Source organism: Heterocephalus glaber, unplaced genomic scaffold (assembly GCF_053883595.1).
Source record: "Heterocephalus glaber isolate CG9 unplaced genomic scaffold, H.glaber_assembly_v1.0 deba00000937, whole genome shotgun sequence".
NCBI lineage: Eukaryota > Metazoa > Chordata > Mammalia > Rodentia > Bathyergidae > Heterocephalus > Heterocephalus glaber.
This window is the reverse complement of record NW_028258173.1, coordinates 14,076,289-14,094,672: the sequence shown is the minus strand read 5'-3', so window position 1 is coordinate 14,094,672 and position 18,384 is coordinate 14,076,289. Positions and strand designations below refer to the sequence as shown.

Sequence of the window (18,384 nt, the reverse complement as noted above, 5' to 3'; positions counted from 1 at the left end):
AATTGAAAGGTATTGACTTATTCTTGTCATTGTATTATTTACTTGTTACTGTTTTGCTTTTTTTCCTTTTTTCTTAACTGCTAGCTTTACAAGATGCATTAGTTCTATTGGACCTTTTGGCATTGTTAGCTTCATTGTCTCATTCTAGGATGTCCCTGTTAATTTTCTGGAGTGTTAGTTTGGTGGTCATGAATTTTATTTCTTTTTTCTTTTTTTGGAAACAGGGATCGAACTCGGGTCCTTGGTGCTTGCGCAGAAGGCGGTGAAACCACTGAGCTAAATCCCCAGCCCTGGTCATGAATTTTTTAGGTGCTCTTTATAATGGAATGACCTTATTTCTCCATCAATTTTGAAAGATAATTTATAGGATATATCAGTCTGCTTTGGAAGTTGTTTTCCTTCAGGGCTGAAGCATTCATCCCAAGCTCTCCTTGCCTATAAGGTTGTATTGAGAAGTATGTTGTAATTCAGATGGGTTTTCATTTATAGGTGAGTAGTGTCTTTTTTCTAACAGTTTTTAAGATTCTGTTCTTGTGCTGCATTTCTGGTATTTTCTGGTATCTTATTTGCATTCTGGGATTATATGATGTGAAGTGTATTTTAATTATTTTATGATGTGGAGTATTTTTTTTTGATCATGCCTATTTGGGGTTCTGTATGTTTTACTTATCAGTATGTCAAATTCTTTTTCCACATCTGAAAAGTTTTCTGCTCTTATCATTTATGCCCTTTGTGCTGTCCTCTGGCTTTTCATTAATTCATATTATTCTCATATTAATCTTCTTTGAGTCATCTAATAGCTGTGGGATCTGTTTTTCATGTTTTCTTGTTTTTAAGGTATCTTTCATTAAAGGTATCTTCATTAAGGTATCTTTCATTTCATCACTAACCACATTCCCGGTCTTCTAGATCAGACACTCTGTCTTCACATTGGTTGCTTCTCCTGGCCATACTTTCAATCATATTTTTAATCTTCTAAATTTCTGTTTGGAACATTTTTATGGACTCTCTTTCTTTTCTATGCTGAGTGTTTATGTTTTGCATGTTTTTTTTTTTAGCTCCACTACATTTTTATTGGTGTCTTCTCTAAGACTCACTGATCATTTGTTTCATTTAGGTTATTATGCATTAAGTTATAGCTTCTCTGAATTCACCAGGAATTTTTTGACCTGTTTTGTTGTCATTTTTGATACCCTTTCAGACATTTCTGCTGTGTGGCTTGTGATTTCCTCGAACTCAGAACCCCCTGAATTGGCTTTGGGATAGTAGTTTTCTGAGGCATTTTGTTCCCTTGTTCCCTCATGTTTCTATTTTTTTGTTTTGTTTTGTTTTCTGTGTTAGCATTTTCAACTTCTTTGGCTTAGTGCACATTTCTTTAGGAATGAGCCATAGTATTGTTGTATTGTTTATTAATCCAGATATTGGCATACAGAGAAAAACAATTGACAGAATCAAATGTGTTACCTTGGCTATAGTAGTAAAATCAGCAACAATAGTGGCGTCAAATATAAAATGGATACAGAAAAATCCTAGGAGCTAATCATGAACCACTCTTAACTAGAGCAAAGATATCTATGATTTTAATGTGAACACTTAGGTAACCTGGGTAATGACCTATAGCAAATTAGAACACTGTTTTCTGGTATATGTAGGCAGCTGTGCAAAAGCTCAAGAAGACCACCGGACTAAATGCCGTTTCTTTCAGATCTAAAACTTCTAAAGGTTACACCCACCAAACCTGGCTTCCCACCACAGAATTCAGGCCCATTGATCTTCCTAGCCAGAGTTTGAGCTCCTTAGGGTATCTTAGGAGATCTCTGATTCTCACTCTCCCCAAGTTTGTCTCTCAAGGATGTCTCTCGCCCAGTCTGCAATATGGTAACACTTCAGTCCTGAAGTGAAACTCTCTTCTTAGTTGTTGATCTTGTCCTCAATCAGGTCAGCTTTTGATTGTCACCTCTGCTACCCTGTGTTGAGAAGAAACATGGTGCAGAGCCAGCAAGGACTTGGTAGTTTGGCTGCTCTTCCTCCTCTTTCTTACAAGGCTCAGTAGGTGGCTGGTGGAGCTGAGGGCCGGCTGGAGCTCCTTTTGTTTCTTGAAGGGTTTGAGCCTGGGGCTGGTGTTGAGGGGCAGGTGGGCCTTCGCTCCTCTCCCATGGCCTTGGGAGGCAACTGATACGAGCTTCAGGGGTGGGGCTGGGCCGGTTAGGTTTCTTTTCTTATACGTTTCCATATTTTCATTGAATTGATAATCTTCATCATGATTTTTATTTTGAAATTATTTTTTTATTAAATTCTTTTATTGGTACATTTTAGGTATACAACACAATTACATTTCTCATTGGGAATTGTACCTTTACATAATGGATCTTGGTTCTTATTTTTTCCCCATTCCTAGCCCTCCCTTCACCCCTTCCACCCTTCCCTATTTACAATGACTTTATTTCCATTTTTTCCATTTCTCAACATTTTTTCTTTCCCTTCTTTCCCTTCCCCTGCCCCTCCCAATACCCCTACCCCTTTGGCCTTTTTCTTCCTACTTTGCATTATCGATTATTCATTCTAATCATTGGTACATTTTAGGTATACAATATAATGACATTCATCATTGGAAATTTGCACCTTTACATAATCTCTCTTGGTTCTTATTTTTCACCCTTGTCCAGCCCTCCCTTCAACCCCTCCAGTCCTCCCTATTTACAAAGATTTTGTTCCTATTTTTCCATTTTCTCATATTAATCCCATTCCCTTCTATCCTTTCCCCTAGCCCTCCCACTTCCTTCCCCTTTGCCCCTTTTCTTCCTATTTCACATGACCTATTATACATTTAGTCCTCCTTTACACTTTCAGTTTCTCACACCAGAGAAACTATTCGGTATTTACACATGTGTGTCCTATTTATTTCACTTAAGAGTATCACCTCAATGTACATCCACTTAGCTATAAATGTCTCTAATTTCTCATTTTTTATGGCTGAGTAGTACTCCATTTTATAAATAAACCACATTTTCTTTATCCAGTCTCCATTTGATGGGCATTTAGGCTGTTTCCAAGTTTTAGCTATCACAAACTGTGCTGCTATGAACATGGGTGCACATATATCACTGTGGTATGATTCTTCTAATTCTTTGGGGAAGATCCCCAGCAGTAGAATAGTGGGGTCAAATGGGACTTCCAGTCCTAGTTCTTTGAGGTATCTCCATACTGATTTCCACAGTGGTTGCACCAGTCTACACTCCCACCAGCAGTGGAGCAGGGTTCCTCTTTCCCCACAGCCCCACCAGCATTTGTTATTGGTTGATTTCATGATAGCAGCCATTCTTTCTGGACTGAAGTGGAATCTCAACCTTGTTTTCATTTGCATCTCTCGAATGACCAGTGATGTTGAACATTTTTTCATGTATTTATTTGCTAGTTCTACTTCTTTGTCTGAGAAATGTCTGTTCATTTCAGATGCCCATTTTTGGATTGGGCCTTTGAATTTGAGAGGTCTGATCTTTTTAAGTTCTTTATAGATTTGAGATAGTAGACCTTTGTGCGAGGAAGAGCAGGTGAAGATTTTTTCCCACATTGTGGGTTGTCTCTTCACACTGCTGGTGGTTTCTCTTGCGGTGCAGAAGCCTTTTAATAAGAAGAGATCCTACTTGTTGATTGTTTGTGCTAGTTCATGGGCAACTGAGGTTTTGTTCATAAAATCTTCTCCTACACCGATGTGTTCAAGGGTTCTACCTAACCTCTGTTCCAACTGGTTCAGAGTTTCTATTTTAATATTTAGATCTTTAATCCATTTTGATTTTAGTTTAATGCATGGTGAGAGATACAGGTCTAGTTTTAATCTTTGGCAAGTTGAAGCCCAGTTTTTCCAGCACCATTTATGAAAGAGGCTATCTTTCCTCCAGTGAGGTCGTTTGGCTCCTTTATCAAAGATGAGATGGCTGAGTTTGTCTGGTGTTGTTTCTGCATCTTCTGAGCTGCTCCACTGGTCCTCAGGTCTGTTTCTTTGCCAGAACCATGCTGTTTTTATCACAGTAGCTTTGTAGTATAGTTGCAGGTTTTGGATTGTGATACCCCCTGCCATGTCTCTGTTACCTAGAATTGCTTCTGCTCTTCTGGGTCTCTTCTTGTTCCAAATGAATTTTTGGATTGTTTTCTTAAGGTCCATGAAGTATGCTGCTGGGATCTCAATTGGAATTGCCTTAAATGTATATAGCAGTTTTGGAAGTATGGCCATTTTCACTATATTAATCCTTCCTACCCAGGAGCAGGGGATGTCTGTCCATTTTCTGATATCATCTTCAATCTCTCTTTTCAGAGTGCCATAGTTTTCAGAGAAGAGGTCTTTGATTTCTTTTGTTAGGTTGATTCCTAGGTATTTCAGTTTTTTGGATGCTATTGTGAAAGGAATTATTTGCCCTATTTCTCTCTCAGGGAGTCTGTCATTGGTGTAGAGGAAAGCTATTGACCTTGTAACCAGCTACTTGACTGAATTTGGTTATTAAGTCTAGAAGACTTTTGGTGGAGTTTTTAGGGTCTTCTATATAGAGTATCATGTCATCTGCAAATAATGACAATTTGACTTCTTCATTTCCTATTTTTATTCCTTTTATTTCTTTCTCTTGTCTAATTGCTGTGGCTAATGTTTCCAGAACTATATTGAACAAGAGTGGTGATGATTGACATCCTTGTCTTGTTCCTGATTTTAGTGTGAAGGATTTCAGTTTTTGACCATTTAGTATGATATTGGCTGTTGGTTTTTCATAGATGGCTTCTATCAGTTTGAAGTAGAGACCATCTATTCCAATTTTTTGTAGGGTTTTTATCATAAATGCATGTTGAATTTTGTCAAATGCTTTTTCTGCATCTATGGAGATTATCATATGGTTTCTGTCCTTGGCTCTATTGATATAGTGTATTACATTGATTGATTTGCGAATATTGAACCATTCCTGCATCCCTGGGATGAATCCCACTTGATCAGGGTGTATGATCTTCTTGATGATCTTCTGCATTCTGTTTACCAGAATCTTATTAAGGATTTTTGCATCTATGTTCATTAGTGAGATTGGCCTATAGTTCTCTTTTTCAGTTGGGTCTTTCTCTGCTTTTGGGATCAAGGTGATGCTTGCTTCCAGGAATGAATTTGGGAGTATTGCTTCCCTTTCATTTTCCTTGAAGAGTTTCAACAGTAATGGCAGCAGTTCCTCTCTAAATGTCTTGTAGAATTCAGCAGTGAAGCCATCAGGGCCTGGGCTTCTCTTAGTTGATACGTTTTTAATTACATTTTCAATTTCATTGGTTGATATTGGGTTGTTCAGAATTTTTAGGTCTTCTTCGTTCAACTTTGGTAATTCATATGTATCTAGGAATCTGTCCATTTCTTCTTTGTGTTTTCCATCTTATTGGCGTATAGGTTCTGGAAGTAGGTATTGATGATCCTCTGGATTTCTGCTGGGTCTATTGTAATTTCACCCTTTTCATTCCTAATTGCATGGATTTGGGCCTTTTCTTTCCTTTTTCTGACAAGGTTGGCTAAAGGTTTGTCAATTTTGTTGATTCTTTTGAAGAACCAACTCTTGGCTTCATTGATTTTTTTGTATCGTTCTCTTAGTCTCCATTGCATTGATTTCTCCTCTGATCTTTATAATTTCCTCCCTTGTATGAGTTCTGGGGTTGTCCTGTTCTTCTTTTTCTAGAAGCTTGAGGTTCAGCATCAGGTTGTTTAATTGGGCTCATTCTGTTTTCCTAATGTGGGTATTCACTGCTATGAATTTCCCTTGTAAGACTGCTTGCATTGTGTCCTATAGATTCCGATATGTTGTATTGTCATTGTCATTTAATTGAAGGAACTGTCTGATTTCTTCTTTAATTTCCTCTGTGACCCATTGGTTATTCAGAAGTGTGTTGTTCAATTTCCACGTGTTTATGAAATTTTTCTAGTTTCTTTTGCTATGGATCTCCAATTTCATCACACTATGGTCTGATAATATACAGGGGATAACTTCAATTCCTTTGCACTTACTTAAACATGTTCTATGTGTGAGTATGTGGTCTATTTTGGAGAATGACCCATGTGCAGCTGAGAAGAATGTGTATTCTGATTTTGTGGGGTGGAAGACTCTGTAAACCTCTGTTAAGTTCATTTGTTGAAGAGTTCGATTGAGTTCTAGTATTTCATTACTTAGTTTTTGTCTAGTTCATCTATCTATTTGTGATAGTGGGGTGTTGAGGTCCCCCACTACAATTGTATTAGTGCATATATGACTTTTCATGTCCATTAGTATTTGTCTTATATATTTGGGCACACTAGTGTTTGGTGCATAGATATTTATGATTGTCATCTCTTCCTCTTGGATTCTTCCCTTTACAAGGATGTAGTGTCCTTCTTCATCTCTCTTAATCAGTGTTGGTTTGAAATCTACTTGATCTGCCAAGAGGATAGCTACTCGTGCTTTTTTTCGGGTTCCCGTCGCATGAAGTATTGTTTTCCACCCTTTACCTTTCAGCCTATGAGTTTCCTTTTGAATTATGTGTGTTTCTTGTATGCAGCATATTGTTGGATTTTGGTTCTTGACCCGTTGTGCCAGTCTATTTCTTTTGATTGGTGAATTGAGACCATTAACATTGATGGTTATAACTGAAACATATTGACTTGTCATTGCCATGACTTTTTCTTTTTGTTGGGTTCTCCCCCTTTACATTTAATTTCTTGTCATGCCAGATGGGTTCATTCTGCTTTGCTTCCTGCGGTTGTGATCGTCAATGTCTGTTCCTAGGATATTGTGTAAAATTCTTTGGAGTGCTGGTTTGGTATTCACGAAGTTCCTAAGGTGCTCTTTGTCATGAAAGTATCTTATTTCTCCATCCATTTTGAAAGATAATTTTGCAGGGTACATCAATCTGGGTTGGAGGCTGTTTTCTTTTAGGGCTTGGAATATGTCACTCCAAGCTCTTCTTGCCTTGATGGTTTGTGTTGAGAAGTCTGCTGTGATTCTGATGGGGTTTCCTTTGTATGTGATTTGTTTCTTTTCTCTGACTGCTTGGAGAACTTTGTTCTTCTGTTGTGTTTCTGGAATCTTAACAATTATATGCCTACGTGTAGATTTTTTTTTGATCAAGGCTATTTGGAGTCCTATCTGCCTCACTTATCTGTATGTCAAGCTCTTTTCCCCTGCTTGGACAGTTTTCTGTCATTATTTCTGTGAAGAGTTTTTTTATGTCATCTCCACTCTGTCCTGTTTCTTCCTTGACTCCAATCAGTCTTATGTTATTCTTTTTTGCATCATCTAGCAGCTGCTGGATTGATTTCTCATGTTCCCTTATAATTTTGAAGTAGTTTTTCTTTTCCTGGTCACTAATTGCAATCTTATCTTCTATATCTGAAATTCTGTCCTCACATTGGCTCATTCTACTGTGTAGACTTTCAGTGGAGTTTTTCATCTCCTGGAGATCTATTTGTATCTGTTTTATGGATTCCATTTGTTTCCTATGTTGGGATTCCATCATGTTCCTCAGCTCCTCTCTAAATTTATCAATCATGTCTTGCACTAGGAGCACATTTTCTCCTGTTATCTGAGAAAGTATTTCTGATTTCATTTTTTCCAGATCCCCTTTTGTTGCCAGTTCAGTGGGTCCAGGATGGTTGAGTATCAGAATGTTCCATCTCATTTCCCTTTGGGGTTGCTGTAGGTGATCTGGAAGTCTAGTTTTGAGACTTGTTTACGTGTTTTCTCATTTCGACTGTGGGGGGGGGGGCTGTTGGCACCTGCACGGATTACCTCCTCTGAGCTGGGAGAGGTGGGACAGGGGCCTGGAGTAGCAGTTGGGATGGTGGCCCAAAAGCCCTTTCCTGTGGGCTGGGAGCCGCGGGAGGGATGGTGGCTGGGAAGCCCCTTCCTCTGGACCAGGACCAGTGGAACAGCAGCTCAGAAGCCCCTACCTCTGGGCCAGGAGTGGCGGGACTCAGTACCATGGTCTGGTGGTCAGGTCTCCTCTGCGTCTTTGTAGTGTGGAACCAGGTGCCTGTACAGAGGAGCGGGGCGGGGGGGTGGCCCAGTGGATTGTTGCCAGGGCGCGGGCTGATTCAGCATGTTCTGCGGGACTCGCGATCTCGGTAGGGCGACCTCGGTAGGGCTGCAGTGGGCTTCCTCATGATTTTTAAGAATTATTTGTGAGGAACTCCAGTTTTAATAATAAATGTTTTCCTGTATTTATGTCCTTTTGTGTGTGTGTGCTGTGCTTTAATGTATTGAAGTTTTCTTTTAAGTAGTTGGATCTATCAGTTTTTTTCTGTGGCTAAATTTTTTTTTTTTTTTTCAGTACCAGGGATCAGACTCTGGACCTTGCGCTTGTGAGGCAGGTGCAGACCCACTGAGCTAAATCCCTGACCCTATGGTTAATTGTTTTTATATCAGGCTTAGTAAACCCCTACTTACTCCAAATTATGAAAAAAGAAAATCTCATATTTTTGTTTGTTTCAAAATCTTTTGTATCTAAATCACAGGTCCATTTCAGAGATTTTTTCCTTTAAGTACTGATAACAGTCTAATTAATTCTAATTAATCAATTCTTAAAGGTATAAAAATCAAGCTTTGGAAGTTGAAATACTTATGTTAAGAGACCCACAATCCTAGTACTCTGGGTGGCCAAGACAAAATAGAAGTATCACAAATTCTAGCCCAGCCCGCTAAGCTTAGTGAGACCAGCCTATCTCTAAATAAGAAATAAAAAATGGACTGGGGATTTAGCTTAGTATGAAGGCCATCCGCTCAACTGAATGAAGTAATTGTGGTGACAGTTGAGTGTTATGAAATATTATGGAAATTTAAGAGTTCATCTGGGTCATGAAGCATTTAATAAAACATTTAACTCTGTTGTTTTAAAGTCTTAAAATATTTAATTAGTGTTTAGAAATCAAACTTTATAAGCACAGCTTCCATTTTAAATTCATAATTGTGTTACTGAATAGTCTCTCTAGTGTGAGAAACTGAAAGTGTAAATAAGGACTAAAAGGTATAATAGATAATGTGAAATAGGAAGAAAAGGGGCAAAGGGGAAGGGGAAGTGGGAGGGGTAGGGGAAAGGAAAGAAGGGAATGGAGTTAATATGAAAAAATGAAAAAAGGAAATAAAGTCTTTGTAAATGGGGAGGGTTGGAGGGGTTGAAGGGAGGGCAGAGGAAGGGGGAAATAGTAAATTCATAACTGTGTGGAAGATATCTTAGAGTTTTAAATCAGTAGTATTTGCAGTATTATTTTTACCAGAATTAAGTAATTATAATGGTTGTTTTGATGACTCAAAATATATATAAAACATATGTATAATATATTATAAATATGTTATGCACATGTACATGTACCATACATTTATATAATGTACATATGCACATGTAAAATATACATATACATGATATTTCATTTTAACTTTAACCTATTATTCATAAATGGACTTGTTTGTTTTTGTAATTGCTAACACATTTCCTGTTAGCCACATCACAGAATTATGTTACAGTAAGCATCATCCAGCAGTTTTTTTTTTTAAATCTGAGAAAAGTTTCTGACATGGCTTAAGGTATTGGAAAACTGTTGTCACTGAAAATGAAAGAAGAAGCAGCACAAGAAGAGATCAATTTTTAGAACAACAATCAATTTTCAGAAAATGGATGGTAGAAATTATACTTTTTGAGAAATGAAATGGAAAATTTCTTTTGAACTTCATGTCCACCAATGTTGAATGTTTCTGCCTAAAAGGGATGCTACTTCTTTCTTACATGTAATGCCAATTAAGCTTCTTTTCTTATGAATCTGCTAGTTAAATGTAGAATTTTTATAATTTTAAGATTAAGTCTATATCAAGCTGACATAATAAATGAAAGAACTGGTATTTAAAAACATTTATTATGAAATAAATCAGATAGATACAGTGTCACAAAATTTAATAAATAATTGTAGAAAAGAATACCAGTACAAATACTACTCTGCAAGGATTAGATCATTGCCAGTATCCTAGATAATGCCAATGAGTTGGTAGGTCTTTTAGTTACTTTCTCATTGCTGTGACAAAATATCCAACACTCGCAAGGTAAAGGGGAAGAGGTTTATTTTGGCTCCCAGTTTGTAGAAGTTTTCAGTCCTTGGTCATCTGGCTCAAGGCAGGGCAGCATGGTAGAAGAGAAAGAGTTCATGGCAGACAGGCAGGCAAGAAGCAACAAACCTTCCTTTTTCTTTCTCTTTTTATTTCATTCATGATATAAGGCTATATCAGGTTGGTGCTCCCCACACTCAGGCTGGATCTTCCCTCTTCAGTAAATCCATCATCTATACCCAGGACTATGCTAAACCAATCAGTGGACTAATCCAGTATCACACGCTTATGATGTAGTCACTCCCCAAAGTCTCACCTCTGGGCACATGAGCCTCTGGGGAGACATCTAGATAGAAGCCATAACAACTGGGAGATATATCTTAACAAAATTTTACCCTTTATTAAGATCATAACCATAGGAATGTACAGGTGTTGATGTAGGAAGAAAGAGGGAGGAGAATGAGAGTTTTAAATATGAAAACAGAGCAGGGGCCAAGGATGTAGCTCAGTGGCGTGCCACCTGCCTGGCAAGTGCAAGGTGCTGAGTTCAATCCCTGGTACTGGAAAAAAAAACAGCAACAAAAACCAAACCAAACCAAACCAAACCAAACCAAACTGAAGAACCCACCAATGCATCCAGAGAAGTTAAAAACTCAGTTTGTATTATGTTTATGCTTTATATAAATTTTGTTCATACATGATGTGTGAACAAATTTTAAAAATTAGAAGAAAATACCAGCACACACTATGTTTAAATATGACTTCCTAAATGTGTTATGTTCTGAAGTGATTTAAGTTACTGTTTGGTAGAATTCCATAGATCTTTAATCCCCAGAGATAAGACAACATGAGAAAGAACTTTTCTTGCTAAGTTACAAATAAACATATTGGATCATATTTAGTGTTATGAAATATAAGTTATTTTGAGAGTAAGAGATGCTGAGATATTATAATTACTAACATGATAATTTCCTCTGACTAGTATCTAACAAAATTCTCAAGAAAGATAATTGTAACAATTAGGTATCTGAGTGAGTCCTGATTATTTCATATCACTTTTGCAGTTTGATAAGTGATGAATGTTAAAACACAGAAAGTGTGACTAAGCAAATGTATCATTCAATTGTTGCTGATAATGTCTTGGAAATAGTTTGGCAGTATAGAGGGTTAAAAATCACAAATTTTTATGTCTTTTCTGCTGTACAATTTAATTGCTATGTAGGCACAATTAATAAACCAAATCAATAATATTTCAGTAATATTACAATGGCTACAGTCTAAACTTCATCGAAAACTTGTAGAGTTATTGTCTACATCAAAATTTTATTTTTATTTCTGTGACAGGATCTTGCTATGTTGCCCAGGTTGGCAAGGAACTCCTGATCTCAGGCGATCCTCCTGCCTCTGCCTGTATGGATGCCTGTCTAAATAAGTTTAGTACATTTTCTCCCTTACAGAATCATTAGTGATTGTTGTTAGGCTATTTTTTTTTTTTTTTGTACTGGGGATCAAACTTGGGTCCTTGTGCTTGTGCAACAGGTGACAAAACCACTGAGCTAAATCCCCGACCAGGCTATTTTATTTTTATTTTGGTGTTCTGTTAATTTCACTATCAACTGTTAAAATTTACACTTACGCAACAGCTAAGATTAAACCTATCAATTTAGATAAAGACACGTGCTTCTCTATAGGAGTAATGTTGAATAGAGCTGATTAATAGAACATTTGGAAAAGTTTATTTAAAAAAAACCCCTTAGTTCAAAGTTTGTAAATATTGAGTAAAATAAACTAATGATATTGGTAATTGTCCTAAAATTTAATTAGTTATACTGTAAGATATCTTTTTTACCCAAGGAGACTTTTATATTAAATAAATGAACATATTCATAAGGTTTATTCATTTGGCAAGAATGTCCAACCTAACAGTTATTCTTTGAAGTAAATACTTCAGAGGGGGCCAGTGGACTGTGTAAATAAATTTTCTTAAGTTTTAGGTATAACTTTCAGGAATGCTTTTTAAAACAGAAGTTTTTCCATAGGGTAGTTTGCTGTATACTCTTAGTACTGTGAAATTAGTCCTGATCTCTTGATATCTCTCTCTTCCTTTTTCTATAAATGGGTTGCTTACCTCTGGGGTGGTTCAAGTATTGTCTGAGGGGATCATCTGGTTATATTGCCTGTAGATTTGCTCAAATGAGGTGAGGCTTTCCTCTTTCCATTTATCCCAACTGATTCTGATCATAAATATTTTTGATGGGGAAAAATGGCCTAGATGTACATTTCAGTTCCAAACTAAACCTGTTTAACATTAGAAGATTGGTAGGTGAGGGCTGGGGTTTTAGCTCAGTGGCACTGCACCTGCCTTGCAAGTACAAGATCCTGAGTTCGATCCCTGGTACTGAAAAAAAAAAAAAAAGATTGGTAAGTGAGAACAAGGAGAACAGTGGTTGATTTCAGTAATGGAATAAGATTGGATATACTTTTTGTGTGTGTGTGATACTGGAGATTAAACCAAGAGCCTTCACACTGAGTTACATCCTCAGCCCTTCTTTTTTATTTTTTTAACACAGGTTCAGGGTCTTGCCAAGTTGCTAAATTGTCTAGGCTGATTTCAAATTCTCAATCTTCCTGGCTCTGTTTCCCAAATTGCTAGAATTACAGGCATGTACACCACACCCAGCAGCATTCACTTTTCTTATCCATCATTTTAAGAAGAGCTTGCCTGTTTATACTCCTTAGTATCCCTCTATCTTAGCCTGCCATTAAAGAGTCTATAATTTAGGCTTAGTTATTCTGTTTAATTTTAAAGATTAATTTCCATATATATATATATATATATATTCATGTACATGTGCATATATAGATACAGATATGTATATAGATGTGTTCTGTTGAGCTAAGTCTGGGGAAAGCCAGAGATATTATGAAACGCCTCTAACATGGCAGAACCCAATCTACAAAGTCTGTCTCTGAGGATTTGATAAAGGCTTGCTTTTTGCGTTTGTTAGGGAGGTTTGAAGTATATCTGAGGTATGACCTTTATGGTGTTTCATCTGGATGCCCACTTGTCACAAATTGTTAGGAAAGTGTCTCCATACCGTCTCTTTGGTGTCTCCCAGCTTTGTTTATGTGTTGTTTTTTAGCTGGTAGCTGCGGTGCTTTGTTATTGATTCAATGCATGCATGTTCCAGCCCATTTGCCTGTGGTCAAGGAATGGCAGAGGATTCTGCTGGGTAGCTTATACCTCTCTTATGCCTCATACTAAGATTCCATCTTCTTTAACTGCTCGGAACCCTGACTTCTGCTTTCTTAGCTCAGCAGGTCTGTGGTGCTCCACTTGGGCTCCAGTTGTAACCAGGCAGAAAGCCTGTAGTGGGACTCAATCCATGACAATCACATTACATTCTGACTGTTCCCTCATGTCTGAGAAGAGTTACCTGATATAATTTATTCCGTTAATGATTGTTAGCAGTGGAAGTCTGGTACTGGTTGCTTCATTATAGCCTAATAGAGATCTTCAGGCTTTCAAAAATTTGAAATAGTATATATTTTGATGCTAAGAAAAGAAAATTTAGATGTTTGATGTCAGAATTACTTGGAGGTCAAACAAATTAGAAATGTTGAAGTCTTTTAATTTCAGTCTTCTATTAAACTAAACAATATTTACTCTTACATATGCATAACATATATACTGATTCATACATCTATACATATCTGTATGTATACTTGTGTACGCATCTAAATCTTGTATCCTTGCATTATCTTTATTCATTATATTAGTAATTGTATTTATGTATTCTAATCCTGACAGTTTTTCATGAATTATGTCCTAAAGTACAGGGCAGAAGTATAGAGCTGTTCTATAGCATCAAAGTTAGAGTTTCCAGAGAAGCAATACTTTTCTTAATTTATTTAAAGGATGCAGTAGTGAAACTTACTTTCTAATATTACTTTCACAATAATTGGTATTCACTATTTTAACCCGGCTTCTAAACCTTACATTGAAAATATTAGAACAAGCCAACTTTCTTTAAAATCATGTGCTGTTTTCTATATCCTTTTAAATTCTGTAAAATCTGTGGTAATGTCTCCTAGATCTTGATATTGTAATTTTTAAAGTGCATAATTGATACTGTGTAATAGGAAGAAAAGGTCTAAAGGAGTAGGGGAAGTGGGACGGGTAGGGGAAAGGAAAGAAGGGAAAAGAAAAATATGGGAAAAGGAAAAAAATGGAAACAAACTTTGCAAATTCGGAGGGGTGAAGGGGATGAAGGGAGGGCAGGGGAAGGGGAAAAAAATAAGAACCAAGATACTCATGCAATGGTACAAGATCCCAATGATGAATGTAACTGTATTTTATACCTAAAATGTACCAATAAACTTAATGGGAAAAAAAATAAAATAAAATCATGGGCTATAAAAGGACCCCACATCTCTTTCACGTCAAAAGATAGTAAATGTAATTATTAAGAAACATCAGATAAATCCAAATTAGGAGACATTCAATAACTGGCTGTACTCTTTGTCAGGTGAAGAAACAAAAAGAAAGACTGTTTGAGATTAAAGGAGATAGAGTTGATATAAGAACTAAAGGATTCTGCTTTGGATTCTGGATCAAGTAAAAAAATAGTTATAGGTGGCATTATTGTGATAATTTATAAAACTCAACTATTCACTTTTCATTAGACAATATTAATATTACACTTACTGATTTTGATAATTCTGCCGTGGTTATTAAAATGTCCTTGTTGTAAAGAAATATATACAGAAGTCTAGGAATAAAGAGGCAAACATGTAAATGATTGTGAATAGAACATGCAAGTCTTTCTCTTTCCAAATCTTCTTATATATTGATGTAGGTATACATATAAAATGACAAAGCACATGGTACAAAATGTATAATTCCTTGTGCTACTCTTACAGTTTTTCTTTAAGTTTAATGTTATACCAAACAGCAGAATCCATCGGGCCACCATAAATAAAAAGAGACTTGAGAAATCCTTTGAACTCAAGTAAGTTTCATATCATTGAGACCATTGGAGGTTGAAATTGCTTCCTTCCTCTTTCAAATGTTATGTTGCTCCTAATCTTTACTGTTTGTTTGCTTTTCTTTCTGCTTTGTCTTGGTTGCTGTTCCATTAAACTTGACATTTCTTCCCAAAGTATCTAACTTTCTATCTTAGTTCACATGAAGGAGGGAGGGAGGAAGGGAGAGACAGAGACAGAGGCAGAGACAGAGAGAGGCAGACAGAGAGAGAGAGGCAGGCAGAGACAGAGAGACAGAGACAGAGACAGAGATAGAGAGGTGTTAATTGGTTGTTCACTAGGTAATGGATCACTTAACCATGTGTGCATAATTTGGTCCATACAGAATGAAATGAGACAGGTGAAGGTGGTGGGATGGATTACAATGGACAGTCATATAGTACCTAGAGAATGACTATAGTACTAAGGGTATGACAAGTTGTCTAGTCTGGAAGGTCGTGTTGGGAAATCTGTCAGTGAATTAAGTCCTCTGTACGTGGCAAGCTGTGTTATGTTGCTTTTGGGTTTAAATTCTTGATAATGGACCCAAAAATACTTGTATTGAAAATCTTCACAGAGTTAGATCACTCAGTCCTATTTCTGCAAAAATGAGCAAGAGCCATCATCTGATTAAAGGGAGGAGATGAGAAATATTCAGAATTTTTTCCTTTCACATAGTAAATAAATGTCTTCTCCTTTACCACTGGTAATGAAAAAAGTTATGACTTTGTTATGTACCTTTCATTTTAAAAATTTTAATACTTAATTTTGATATGTTGATTTGGTCATGCATGTATATTTTCAGTTTGTATTCTTTTTCGTATTTGAAACTGTAAGTGAAAATATGAAATGTATTTCAAAAAGTTTTAAGAAAATATTTTGAAAGTACATTTCTAAAAATTTTAAAAGAACTTTTTTTCCTGAATGTTGTTGACCAATAATTTCTGCATACCTTCTTTGATCCCCACATTGTATTGTGAATATAGTTACTTAAATTATTTCATTGAATATAATTTTATAATCCATTGAGGTAAGGATAAGTTTTCCAGAAAAGAAAATAGAATGTCAAAGTAGTGACTTTGCCAAAGTCACTATAGTTAATATGTGGTGCAATTAGAGTTAGAAATGAGGTCTGTCAGATTCCATTGTGTATATCCTTTTAAACTGTAAAGAACTAAGTGTCCAAATACATTCACACTTGAGATAATCAATTTTGTGTTGCTTCCTAAAACCTGTTGCCACATTTAAAAAAAAAATTCTAGGATACACTCATTTTTCCACAGCATTGATTTTGCTTGCTTTGCTGAGAATGCTGTTGCAATGTCGTGTTTGTTTTGGGAGGATAGGACTGTTAAGGGAAGCTTGAAAGTAGATAAAATCACTGCCTTGACTGAGTGGAGATCTAGGATTTCAGAAGAGAGAACTGGAAAACAGGAGAGAGATATGCATTATGAATAGTTTGCCATTTATAGATATTCATTCTTAAATTGTCATATTCCAATATCTAGGTGAAGTTAAGGAGTATTTTGAATGAACGTGTAGATATGAGCAAAGAAAAAAAAGATTGGAGGAGATGTATAAAAATGAAAAATCAGGGTAGAATACTGTGGATTTAAATATAAAAGCAGAATACTGCTAGAAAATGACTTTTTTGAGGGGTGGAGGGAAGTAGGAGATAACTGATGAATCTGTACTTAATGTATTGTCAGTTGTGCCTACTAAGTGAAATTTATTTTAAAGATTTAATTAGCTTGAAAGTGGTTGAAAGAATGTAATCAACATATTGATACATGTAATATGATTGGTAGAACTCATGGCTACAAGGTAAAAGTGAAACGTGATACTTTCTTTTATGTAAGGCATTATTTTAATTATATATTTTTGCCAAAGGGAAAGCAAATTAATAATATATTTAAACTTTTTTCCTTAAAGTTGGACATGAAAATAAAAATGATGGAAGCAAAATTTCATGAAGAAAAACTTAAGCTGCAACAGAAACATGATGCAGATGTTCAGAAGGTAAGGTTTATATCATTAATTCCTTTTATTTTTGTTGAATATTTAAAATATTCTAGGGCTTTTGATAACCTGTCAGTTTGTGCATCTACCCTGCCACCCACTTGCTTATTAGAGTGTATATGTAGAATTTGCTAAAGTTGATTTGTAAACTTCATTTGCCAAGCAATTTATTTCAAACCTTATATTATCTTTTAGTTCTTCAAACTATTACTTAAAGGCTGTACTGAAAGTTTTGAAATCTTTATTCTTTTACTAACTTTTATGAAAATTGAAATAATTGAAATAAGATACTAACTGTGAATACCAGAATTTCTTTTGCCTAATATTCTTTCAGTTTTTTGATAATTATAATTTTCATTTTAATTTAAAAAGGAGCTCTTGGACTTAGATCTGTTTGGTATAGACTGCATGCTAGTACTAACAATGAAGGCTTCTTTTTTTGAGTGGCTCGTTGAGATTTATACGTTCCAGTCTTTCAATCTTTCTTTTTAAATAAATTTTATTTTCTTCCTAAGTGATTCAGCAAAAATCAATTTCTGGTTATCTTGTATGGAATTTGAGCCGATACTTTATTTTTGTCATGATCAAATAATGTAAACCAATGTAATGTAAAATAATGTTTGTGCATTTTAAATATATAAGGTTGATCCAATTAGAAAGTTCGAGTATACTGTTTTAAAACTAAGCATAAGATTTTGCTTCCTCGGGCCGGGGATTTAGCTCAGTGGGCCTGTGGTTTAGCTCAGTGCTGCACAAGCGCAAGGACCTGAGTTTGATCCCCAGTACCAAAAAAAAAAAAAATAGATTTTGCTTCCTCAAAACTAAGTAAGAGACAGAGCTGAGTAGTTCAGGCTGCAACAGTATGTATCCAAACTTAGAGAAATGGAAAAATACATTAATATTTGCCAGGTGCATATTTGACTCATCTTTCAAAGCAGCAAGAAGAAAGACAATAATTGCATATTAAAAAAAGGAAAAAATACTGAATTATTTTCCTTTCTAACTCTCCTATTCAAATGTTAAAGGGAAATGTTACTTTTTATTTTTATTAGATTTTTACTTTAAGTTGTTTAGATAAAATAGTTCTCTATCATAAATATTTTGGTAATATAATTTTAACATATCCAAATGAAATAGAATCTATTACTTTATAAGACGTTAATATAAAAGATTTGGAAAGATCATGATGATAGAATATAAAATAGGCTTCTTAAGTATATTTTACACAGATCTATAAAAACATTTACTCATACAATCCTTT

At 35.7% G+C, this 18,384-nt stretch overlaps 1 protein-coding gene across 12 annotated transcripts in view; it reads left to right on the top strand.

Annotated features, from left to right (window-relative positions):
• The window catches only part of Cep112 (centrosomal protein 112), a 655,204-nt gene that overhangs the window by 106,330 nt on the left and 530,490 nt on the right, over window positions 1-18,384 (top strand). For all 12 annotated transcript variants that reach the window (XR_015450293.1, XR_015450294.1, XM_087208582.1 and 9 more), the window contains one exon: window positions 17,037-17,123. Coding sequence is in view for 10 of the 12 variants with exons in the window: in XM_087208582.1 (XP_087064708.1) it covers window positions 17,037-17,123 (87 nt within the window). In the remaining 2 variants the exon portion in view is untranslated. The remainder of the gene's footprint in view (window positions 1-17,036; window positions 17,124-18,384) is intronic.